Source organism: Galeopterus variegatus, unplaced genomic scaffold (assembly GCF_000696425.1).
Source record: "Galeopterus variegatus unplaced genomic scaffold, G_variegatus-3.0.2 Scaffold2996, whole genome shotgun sequence".
Classification (NCBI taxonomy): Eukaryota; Metazoa; Chordata; class Mammalia; order Dermoptera; family Cynocephalidae; genus Galeopterus; species Galeopterus variegatus.
In genome coordinates, this window is record NW_007729107.1 from 220,112 (window position 1) to 232,766 (window position 12,655).

The 12,655-nt window shown below is 34.9% G+C and overlaps 1 protein-coding gene across 1 annotated transcript in view; it reads right to left on the reverse strand.

Annotated features, from left to right (window-relative positions):
- TRIM33 (tripartite motif containing 33) overlaps positions 1-5,444 on the reverse strand; it is a gene marked incomplete at its 5' end in the record, with an annotated part of 53,542 nt that extends 48,098 nt beyond the window's left edge. Inside the window, 3 exons of the mRNA XM_008583688.1 lie at positions 4,447-4,579; positions 4,745-4,889; positions 5,326-5,444. Of these exons, the coding sequence (XP_008581910.1) occupies positions 4,447-4,579; positions 4,745-4,889; positions 5,326-5,444 (397 nt within the window). The remainder of the gene's footprint in view (positions 1-4,446; positions 4,580-4,744; positions 4,890-5,325) is intronic.
- Positions 5,445-12,655: the final 7,211 nt, after the last annotated feature.

A 12,655-nucleotide genomic window follows, 5' to 3' on the forward strand; every position in this document is an offset into this window, starting at 1 on the left:
AACTGAAAAAGTGCAACTGCCACAAACTGAGATGGGGCAGGGCTGCCAAAGAAAAGGGTTTGGAGAAAATGATCAGTAGTTCAGTTTTGGATACGTTATATTTAAAAAAGCAGACATTCAAGCAGAGATGTCAGCGTACGCAGGACAGACAAATCTGAAAGTTCAGGTCAAGAGTGAGTACTGAGCTAGAAATATAAATTTGGATATCGTCAGCATATGAATGGTATTTAAAGCAATAAAACTGTAAGTGTAAACAATGGTGTAAGCTCTGGCACATCCAACAGTAGGAAAACCAGGAAAATAAGCAAATGAGACTGAGAAGTAATTAGTGTGGAAGAAAGAAAATTAAAACAATGAATGTGGCCTTCTGGTAGCCAAGTAAATAAAATATATTAAGGGAATGATCAAACATGTCAAATGAATATGACAACTGAGAAATGACCTCTAGATTTAGTAATGCAGTGGTTATCTGTAACCTTGAAAAGAACAATTTGGTAGAATGCTGACAGTCAAAAGCGTGTATGTTTTAGAATGGGACAGGAAGAATTGGAGACTGTGATTATAAGCAATCCTTTCAAAAAGCTTTGCCATAAAGAGGAACAGGGACAGTGCTGGAAGGGAAAGTGGTTTAAGGAGAAGGATTTGTTTTCTTTCATTTGAATGTAAAAAAATAATATTAATAAAACTACATTTTCTTTTTAAAAAATTGTTCTGAAATATAACTAGCAAAAGTAATAAATCCTAAGAATTTTTTTAAAATGGAAGAAAAAATTGAAAAGTGATGAGAATAACTGCTAGAAACTGAAAAACTGACAACTCAGCAGAGAGAAGGGCTGCTGAAACAATATCCTTGGCTACATCCAGTAATAAGTGGAGAAACTGGCTTTCTACAGAAAATGAGTTCAACTAAGATAACAGACAGAAATGTAGAAATGTGGGTGCAGATGCTTGGTAGAGAAATAGTTGAGGTAGAGGAAGTCTGTGGAAGTTCTCTTTTGATTGCTACAATTTTCTCGATGAAGTAGGAAACAATGTTAATATCTGGGAGTGAGGATGGAGGGTGAAGTGTTGAACATTTAAGACAGGAGAAGATGTAAATACACAATATGATTTCCAGACAACATTAAGGGTCTACTTGAGGAAAGTTCTCATGAATTGATAATGAGACCAGTTGGGATCACTATGCCATAATGTATTTTTCTCCTGTGATGTTCAGCTGCATAAACAAAGCATGACAGGAGGGAAGTTGGGTTTAATTAGGACTGTAGTTTTGCCAAGTGAGTTCAAAAAGTGGGATATGAGAGTCAAAGCTAATGCAAGGGAGTGATTAAAATGATTAGCCATGAAATTAAACTGAGAAAGGGTTAAATGAGAACACAAAAGGCTGAGGTAAAGTGAAAGGGTAGTAGGATCAATGGTTGAATAATTGCAAAAGTCTGATACTAAGCAGAATTAGCTGGAATGATAAGAGTGGTGGTTACCAAGAGGAATGCTTGAAATAGAATACAATTATTGGAAATGACAAAGTGTGGCATATGATCACATGTGTTGAGAGGCTACCATAATGTAAAGGAAAAGCATACCAATTGGAAAGGATTTCAATGAACACAAAGACTAGGGTGTCTGAAAGATCAAATCTGTGTATACTAAAATTTCCAGGAACTGGGGTATTAGTAGTACTTCACAGTTTACCATTAAGTTAGGAATGAGATGAAGGGGAATGACTCAAAGGTTTTTAAATACAGCAACAATGAGGGGCTATGGATGATGACATGAAATTAAAATCTGGAGATTTTCAAAGAAAGAAGAATGTTCTAAACAACAGCAAAAAGAAGACATACCTCATATCTCCAGGCTCACTGATACATGAGATGTGAAAGAAAAAACAGTCATCAGTTAAAAGGACTGCAGGGGAAGCAGTGTCCACTACACCAAAGAAGGCAGAAAGAAGGATCAAAGAAGTAGTTAAGAATATAGAGATTCTGCTGCTGACAAACAATGAATTCCAGAGGACAAAGTGGCAGAGAGGGACAAAATTGGGCACATGCAGAGCCTAAAGAGAATTAAAGTATGACAGATGAGGGGACACCTGGGAATATAAGACTTTCTTGGGTGACAAATAAGGATAAATTACTTAATTAGAGGATCACGTACTGCACACAGATATTGATATTCAATGCTGTACCCCCACAGATATGTATAATCAATCGTTTCAATTAAAAATAAATAAAAAATAAAAAATTTTTAAAAAGAAGCATAACCTAAAAAAACCAAAAAATATTAGCGCTAGATTTATGGCAATTATGATGGAAAGGCTACAAATGTTAATGGTAAAGAGGGATTGAGTCTGGGGTTTCTTCCTATATAACCTGTCAATGGAAAAGAAATTCTACTTCCACTAAGTCAACTCCATGTCCACTCCAGATGAGGACTGAAGTCAGAGTGTGATCTCAGAGTGACCATTCATTTCAGAAGAAGCAAATTCACTTCAAATCTGTAGGTTCCATTTTGCCCCACACTGACAATCTCTTAATGTTTCTCCCATGATCTATTGCATCTTGTCAACATTATTTTTCAAATAACCCAATATAAGAAATTTAATAAACATGGTTCCATTTTTTTCCTGGAGGCTTCCTTCATGGGGTCCTCAGTTTTCATGCTTCAGTCTAAACTAGCTCCTGCATGCTGTCAGAATTGAACTGAATTAAATTTTAGGACACCCAGCTAGTGTCAGAGAATTGAGCAATGTGGGAAAAAACAACACAAATGGTCACAGAGGTGTTCTATGTTGAGTGGGAGTATAGTAGGAGAAAGTTTGTTCTTCCTATATTCAAGAGGACATATTCAAGAGATAATCAGGACTTATAGATACGTGGGGTAAAGGGAAACGGCAAAAGAAAGAAAAGAAGGGGCTGTTGAAGCTATCCTTTTCATGGGGAAGTGTATGCCATCTTCCTTTTCTTTTTGCCTCTTACCACCAATTTAAAAAGCTATAAGAAATCCAAGGGCTCAAAAAAGATCTGACTATAGCTGTGAGAAAGGTAATCTAACATCTTACTGAAACTGTTAGAAGACAACCAACAGTAAGATTTGGCCCTGAGGTGAAGGCATCCACAAGATTAGTAAGTTCAAGTAAAACATCAGCCAAGGTGCAGATAAGATGAGACAAATGTGAACAAATTAAGGGTGCAAAAGTTTGATAAATGTTCTGTAGAACAGTAAGAAGTGCCTTGATAAAGAACAAAAAGTATTACCTTCTGTATCTCGTATTCTATATTCTCTATACCATATGGGAAAAAATGAGCATACAGGTTAAGAAGAGATCTGGGTTCTGACTGCCTGTGTTCAAATCCTGGCTATACTACTTATTGGGAGACCTTATAGAGAGATTACTAAAGCTTTCCATGAGTAGGCTTCCCTCGACTTTAAAACAGTCATAATACCAGTACCTAAACCCCTCAAGGGTAGCTGGTGTGAATTAAATGAACATTCAACATTCACGAAAGTGCCTGGCACAAAGTAAGAATTCAATAATTATTGTAATTAGGATTACTGTGTCCCCTCTATAAGAAGATTCTAATTAACTTCAATGAATTCTAATGAATTAAAAACTCTACGAAATCATATCATACAGCTAAGGAACACACTGAAGAGTGTTTAACCCAACCTCTCCTATCCTTTTTTGGTAACAGATTCATAAACATATTTCCATCCATCCAGAAAAGTTGTTCTTAGAAAAACACCTTAGAAAACTACACCATCATTTTACTTTAGAACATTGGACCACCATTTACTTGTAATAAATAGATGCCATGGAAGCTGGGGAAATTTACTGAAGGATTTTGTTATATACCTAACGACAAATTTTGTTACAGTTCCAAAACAGCTCATATGAAACAGACTCATAATAAGTGAATACTACTGAATTCTGAGGGTAAAACAGGGTTAAAATACAAAGCTATGTATCAAAGAGTTAGTAACTATGTTTATTTAGTTGATTATAAATCTCTAGCTTTTCTGCAAATTATACATCTAACATGAAATCAGTATATTTATGCTCTGATGTTAAAATGGTTATCAGCCCTACTCATGAGAATACTGCCTTTTCAGATTATAGCCTATAGCCTAAATACTACATTACATTTGGAAAAAGCTTATTACTAAACAGGAATAGCAAACAAAGAAATAATATAAATCCATTCTTGCAAACCCAAATGCACATAATGATATATTTTAACAAATATTCATAAGACAATTTTGAACATGGAAACCAATAAATAATTTATCAAACATATATTATTTCAAGAAATATAAAGAATTTAGATTTAAAATGTTCCAAGACAAAATTATGGGATCAATATTTGCTTTAAGAAGAACACTTAATTTTACAAGCACTTTTTTTATAATTTTTGTTGTTGTTGTTGAGAGCAATTATGCATTCTGTACCTATGTTCTTTGTGTTCCAATAGCTGACAGTCTCTACATGTCAGTCTATCACATGTTTCACAGAAAAGTTTCAACTGTTCTTGTTTGTGTACAGGGCAGAAAACAGGGCGCTGACCAGATGCTCCAACAGACTCTGTAGCAAAATAAAACAAATATTTTTCAACTAAACATAAAATTTGTCTAATTTCCTAAATTCTTATTGACGTTGGTATCCAAAGCTTATTAAAAATAAGTAGGAAATGCTATAAGGGCAAAAGAGGGAGGTTAACTGCAATAATTAAAACTGTATCTATCTTACCTGAAACATCTTCTTTCTTCCTGATCAAGTGATCTTTAGTGAATTTTACTCTTTGATGTGCTTCAATACATGTCTTACATAGCCACTCTCCACATTCTACACAAAAGCCAACTGCACTTGCATTGTCTTCACAACTAGTACATACCTAAAAGAGGAAATAAATACTAATATACATTAAATTTACAAAATATAGATCCACAAAATAAGAAAGGTGACAACTTTCTAACCTGCTCTCAAATATACTGGCTAATTCACTGTACACAGAATAAAATTTTATTTGTTTTCCATTTATCTTCAACAAAATCCTTTTACTTACAGATCAAACACTCTGGTAGGTAAAAATCTAATGCTCAGAACACAAAGTCTATGCAAGATTTGACTCTTTAAGTAATGACTTGACTTTAGTCTTATTTAACCAAGTTTGAGAATGTTAAAAAAAAAAAAAAACACCCTTTATTTTCATTTTGAAAGACAGAACTATAGTGGAACTAACCCAAATTACTTAACTGTCCAAACATGTTTTTCTTATAATTTATGTTTTGATATCAAGAAAGGATTATAAAGAAAATTGAGAAGCATACCTGTTCTGATTTCTCATCAGAACTGCTAGGAGCTTCGGATGTGTCTTTCACAAAATAATTATCCACAAGGTCTATCTGTCTGCATTCTTGGCGGCATACTGGGCACCGTATTACACCAACTACACAAACAAAATGACATCATTAAAAAATATTCTTCAGGAAAAAATACGGAAATTGTACATAATGCCCATATAGAAACATTCATTCATATGTCACAGGCAAGACCAAAGAAATGAGCATCAAGAACTGAGTAAAATAACCCAATGAGTTATTCCACTGGGGGAAAAAATGATATCCTATTTAGGAAGAGAAAACAAGCATTATATGCCAAAAAAAATTTTTTGCTACTTTATTACAATATGTGGTTTGCTGAACATGGTTCCCCCCAAAATCTAGGTCCTATTCTTTGGAACCTATGAATGTTACTTTACACGGCAAAAGGGACTTTGCAGATGTGATTGAAGCTTTTGAGATGAGGCAATAGTTCTGGATTATCCAGTGGACCCTAAATGTAATCAAGGGACCTTTTAAGAGGGAAGCAGAGGAAGATCAGACTACAGAAGAGCAGAAGGCAAATGATAATGAAAGAAAAGATTAGAGTGATGTGCTTTGAATATGAAGAAAGGAGCCATAAGCCAAGAAAAATAGGTGACCACTAGAAGCTGAAAGAAAGGGAAACAGATTCTCCCCCAGAGCCTTCAGAAGGAACCAGTCCTGCCAACACTTGGACTTTAACCCAGTGAAACTGAGTTCAAACTTCTAGCCTCAAGAACAGTGAGAATAACATGTGTACTGTTTTAAGCCATCAAGTCTGTAGTAATTTTGTTATAGCAGCAAGAGAAAACTAATACACAATTATCTTATAAATTCTGACTTGGTTCAGAGATACTTGAATTTATGCTAAAGTGAGAAGAAAGATCATCTGTGCCTTCACATTCTAGTGTTCTAGTATCTATCAGAACAGATAAACTGCTGAGGTAACACGGAAGCTGAAGTTGAGAACTGAAAAACAGCACTAGAGTCAACACGACAAATTGATTACTGTGTTAGCCATGGAATTGAGGATAGGGCACCAATAACACAATCCTTGCCTTCAAGAAAGGGTTAAAGACTACTGCATAATTTTTACAGTTTATAATGTACACAACTACAGGAAGCACTATATAGACTGGGATATAAACCAAGTCCCCAAGAGTTATGTAGCACACAAACTACAGGACCATGTACAGTTGGTTCCGATGGAAAATGAAAACATAAATAAAATGTCATTCTAAAAGTAGGAATATCAGAGTCACCCAGAAGAAATATATAGATTTTTAAAATAAACTCAAACATTTAACTGTACATTTAAAACAAAATATTGTTTTGGATAGTATATTTGTTACATATTTCACCAAAAAAAATTGTATGCAAAATGCTTACAAAGATCTTGCTCAAAGGAAATACACAAAAGTAATTTTTCAAACCAAATGAAGGAATAGCACAGTGAAAAGAAAGGGAAAAAAATAAATAAATGTTTTCCCGCTTGAGGTGCAATGAATTAAGAAACACAGTATAATATAAACCTAGAAAGGATATAAGTATAAGTAACTGTAGGGGCAAAGATATGGGAGCAACTATCTCTTCTTAGGGTGAATCAAATTAAGTTTTCCCTGAAGAGATGATGACACTTAAATAGGATCTTGAAGAATGAATATGCATTTACTGTGTAAGGAAGTTTCCTTGGCTGGCCTGGGTTGCTCAAACCCTGCACATTCCTAAGAAAGGCCTACTTTCAGGACCAGCCCTTCACTGGCTCCTGGGAGATGACCTTTGAACCCATGGAATATTATGCTTGATCCGAGTATTTTTGTATGCTTGAGGCCACAGTTTATCAGTTTGGCCAGAAAGTTTATGCTAACAGTGTGACTTAGGGGAATGTGTATTTTAGTATGCCTGAGGCCTTGGACCATGCTGTATTCACTTTGACCACTGGGTGGACTGGAGTCCAAGCAGCTGATGTCAGTCTTGTGGGGGCTGCATGCCTAAGAGACTGGTCCCCCCCCCAAAAAAAACCCTAGACACCAAAGCTCAGGTGAGATTCCCTGCTTGGCAATACAGGTGAAGTATCCTTTACCCGAAATACTTGGGACTAGAAATGTATCAAATTTCAGATTTTTTTCAGATTTTGGAACATTTGTGTATACATAATGAGAAATCTTGGGGATGTGACCCAAGTCTAAACATAAAATTTATTTATGTTTCATATACTCTTTATACATATAGCTTGAAGGTAATTTTATACAATATTTTTCATAATTTTGTGCATGAAGGAAAGTTTGTATACATTGAACCATCAGAAAGCAAGGGTGTCATTATCTCAGCCACCCATGTGGACAATCTGTGCTTGCTTGGCATCAACATCATTCCCGACTTTGAATTTATATGCTACAGATAAGCAATCATGTTCTTATACTTATTCACCCATAAGCACTTAACAGTAAAAAATGTGACATACCATTAATAGAGTGAAAAAATAATGTGTCCAAGGTTAACTGTGCAGCACAGTGGCCTCACCAGAATATCTGGTACAGGTTGAGCAACCCTAATCCAAAAATCTGAAATGTCAGGTGTAGAATTTTCCACCTGCAGAGTCATATCAGTGGTCAAAGTTTCAAATTTTAGAGCATTTTGGATTATAAATTTTCAGAATAGGGATCCTTAACCGTATTCTTCTATATTGTCCTACATTGTTACAGAATAATTAAGCACCACCCTGTTGAACTATACTGAAAGGTGACATCTGGAAGCTTATGCATGCTTCCCCTTAGACTCTGTACCATGCATGTTTTTTCTTTCCTGATTTTAATCTGTACTTTTACTATAATAAAACACAACCATAAAAGTAACAGTTTTTCTGAGTCCTGTGAGGCATTCTAACAGATGACCATCCCTGAAACTGGTTTTAGGGACCCCCAATTCAACTAAGGAGGAGGAAAGAGCACGCAAACTGAGAATAACATGTGCAAAGTTCAGAAATTTAAAAAAAAAAAAGAATAGGAGACTATAAAAGATAGAAAAATCTATACATAAATATGATTACATATACATAAAATACTGAAAAAGCTAATGAGAAATTTGCAACAGCTAAATGAAGGAATATTTTTGTTGAAGGACACAAAAGATGGAGAGACATTCTATGTTCTGAGCAAGAAAGACTCAGAATTATAAAAGTATCCATTATACCTTTGCAATTGAATGACTGAATGCAATTCTACCAGGTGTTACATTTTTTGAAACCCAGTAAGCTGATTCTTATAAATTTCCAATTCAATCTGGCAGGCTGACATCACAGTTTATGACAACACAAAATTCATTTTTTTCTCATTCTAAATTCCCACTAAATGATATTAAGGAATTTAGAAGATTAACACATATCCAAAATAATGAGTGTGGAGGAAGAGGCAAGGCACACAAATCAGTATGCAAGCAATTTTAAGAAATTTAGATGGAAAAAGATAACTGAACAGTACAGAAGAAACCCAGCCCAAAGTACACAAAAAATGATGGGATACATCTGAGAAAGACTCTTACTTGTTGAAAAGATTTCCACAGAAGCTTGAAATTCAGAAACCTGAGGCATGAAGAAGGCCCAGTGAAACACAGAGGAATAAATGCAAGTCTGCAGACACCAGCAAAATCCACTCCTATGCTGACTACTTACCTCTGACAGATTACCCAGCAGCCAGGGTAACTCCAGCCCAAGACAAAAAAGTTGAAAGTTCTTTAGGGATCTTTTTGCTATTTGCTTCTATATTTATCAACAAGTTAAAAAATTATATAAATGCTTGCTTTGAAATAAGAACCTCTTTACATTTTCCAAGTGAGTTCATGAGTGAGTGCCTCTTATAATTAGCGTATATCAGATGAGTATGCTCCCAACTCAATCACTCAGAGCTAGCTGCCATGGTGAGTTCTGATCATTATACAAAATTGCCACCCAACTTCAAAGCCAAGCTACTGACCAGTTTTATGCATAATGTCCCTAGAACTGATTTCAAAGCTCAAATTCTGAGAGACCCATTCACGCTTACTAAATTGGTTTCTTTTAAATGTCAATTAACTATAAATTTTTATTGGGGTATAAGAATGAGTCTTTTTTTTTTTTTTGATGGCTGGCCAGTACAGGGATCGAACCCTGGACCTTGTTGTTATCAACACCATGCTGTAACCAACTAAGCTAACCCGCGGCCCTTTCAGACTCTTTTTAAAAGGCCAAAATACACAGGTCTGCAAACTAGTTTATCTTCAGTGTTAGATTAAGTGGAATTTAATTTCAGTAAGCTGTCTGGTGGACTTTCATCCAAGACAGATGACTAAGCAAATGTGGAAAGACTCCTTGACCCCTCCAATTCAAAACACAGAAATGGGAAAATGTAACAAATTGAAGTGTATTTTGAAAAATACATAATTAAGCCTAGAAGAAGAAATTAAGAAGAAGAAATTTTGAAATGCCAGAAACAAAATGGGAACTCAAAGCCCAAGTGGTAAGGCATTGATGGAAGTGGACCACAGCCACTGTTGGAAACAGGAAGACAAAGTTTAAAAGGTGAAACTGAACTCCTTCCATAAGGCCACGGGCAGGCTTTAGAAGACCGATAGCCTAAACTCCTTGCTAGCCCTAGAATTATCCACAATAAGTGAAAACCCCAAAGTAGCTTCTGACATAGATATGTCACCAAAATTTGCATGGTCTGCACAGTATGCCAATTCAGGAAACTAATAAAAACTTCTCTGAAACCTTACAAACAGAAAATCATCTCATAAGAATGCCTCCCAACCCAGAGCACAAGAGGGACTCCCACTGAAGATAAGCTCACACAATAAAACTACAGTGCACATAAGAAAACCCAATATTCTTAGAGTGGGTCAACAAACACAATAAACCAGGTAGTAACAACCTAGAAATCACAAATAAAGCAATCTGAAAGGTTTCGAATATGTGCAAAATGTTCACAGTGATAAAGGAACAAACAGAATCTATGAAAATGGGTAGAACTGAAAAAGAAAGAAATAAAATATAAGCACTGAGTAAATTCAAAATGCAGGTTAAATAGTAAGCAAGAGATAACTGAAGAGAAAATCACCAAGGTAGCAGATATGAAGAAATCACACAGAATTCAGCACAGAGATAAGGAAAAACAGAAACTACAAAAGAGAAAAAGATAAAAAAGCAAAAAAACTAAATGAGAAGCTCCAGCATATGTCAAAAAGTAGTTCTAGAAGTTGATGGAGGATAAGGGATAGAGATGCTATTTAACTGAGATTGCAATCCAAGTACTGATCGGGACAAATGGAAATAAATCCACACCTGGATAAAGTGTAAGAAAACCACAAAACAAAATTGGAGAAAAACTCCTAACAACTAGAAAGAAAACAAACGTTAGAGTAATAGAAGACAATCAGACTTGGAGCAGACCTCACCAGTAAAACACAATACCAAGAGATAACAGGAGTAGTAACTTCAAAGCTTCAAGATAAAATAACAGTCAACCTAGAATTCGATATCCTAATAAAACTTATTCAAGAGTAAGAACAAAGTAAAATTTTCAGACATATAATATAGAATAGAGTACTGCTCATTGTTGTGAGAACTAATACAGCATAAAGTTGAACCATATAAATTTGCCAATATTAAACCACTTATGAACTGTAAATACAGTGATTTCAAACTAATACTTAAGAAAATGAAAAATATTTAGAAGAGAGATGCAAAAAACAATTAGCAAAGGCATCAGTAAAACAGCTGTTATATCCAAATATGAATGGACTAAAAATAAATGTAAAAATATGTAAATACTAGTTTGGGAAATTTATTTAAAAAATGAAATTATCAAACTACAATAACCTATTCTATTAAAATTAAACTTCAGTTTTAGAAAATCATTTTAATTACAGTATGAAAGGAAAACTGAAGACTAAAATGTCAATTAAAAATACAGTAAAATCTTGCCTTAACACAGTAACTGGCACCTGGAAGCTGAATCACATAAAATACAGTTGAGTTGTTGGAAAGTGAAATAGTGTGCAACCCTGCTCACCCAGCCAATAACAAATTTCAGAGGTTAAGACTGTAGTTCAGTGTCACAATAAAGCTGCAGCTCTGAGGAACATGCTTTGAGAACAACTGTTCTAAAATACAGGCAAGAATTCCAGGAATTTCTTTTAGTTGCTGCCATATTTTCAGCTTAATTCACAAAATTGGCTCATGAAACTACTGGGAACATGGGAACTTTCTGCCACCCCACATCCCTTGCCCGATGTTTCCCAACCCAACTGTACTTCTGCCCTCACATAAGTAAGAATTTTAACCTACCCATTTGAGAACGAGGGCTGTGCTGAAAACAGGAGCTAATCATGATCAAATGTGCATTAATATACTGTAAGATCAGTTAGTACTTATTGAGAAATTTATATGCTATTTCTGTATTAGTTTATTTAATCCTTGTAACAGCTCTATAAAATAGGTTCAATTACTAACCCCACTTTAAAGGTGAGAGAGTTTATCACTAAACTTTCTCAATGTTATACAGTAATATAAATGCAGGGCCAAGATCTGAAACCAAGTTGTCTGGGATCTACAGCCCATGCGCTTAAGAACTATGCTAAACTATATCCCTAATTAAAAGATTGGTCTATTAGTAAAAACTAAGAGACTAATCTAAGGCTGACATAATAGAAATGTAGAGGATAAATCAGAGATAAGGCAGAACCAACTGGATTTAATGAATGACTGCATGAGGACAGAGTGGTGGGAGTTACAGCAAGAGAAGGAATTAGAAATCACAGATGATTCTGAAGTTTCTGGTGAGAGTAATTCATGGATAATTACACAATTACTCAAAATGAAGGAAAAGAGTTTTAGCCAACATGTAATGAGTAAGTTCTGGATAGATCATGTTTAACTAGCATAGTTCTGGAGCCGAACAGTGTGGAGAGAACCACCAGCATGTAAATAATTCAAATACGAAGTACACTTATGATTACTGAGTGAGTATCAAGGACAATACACCAATATTTACAAGTTAAGCAGAAGAAGAAGCTCTCAGATTTAGAAGACAGCTTTGAAACATTTTCTACTGCAAATCATAAGATGTACATTTTACAGCTAAAGTCAGTACATACACACGTATGAGGGTATTTCAAAAAAGTTTGTGGAAAAGTAGAATTAAAAGACAATACAAATCCTTCCATGAACTTTTTTTTTTTTTAATGTAACATGCACTTTATAGTTTTTTTTTTCCGTTAAATTTTTATTTTGTCAATATACACTGTATATGATTATTATGGC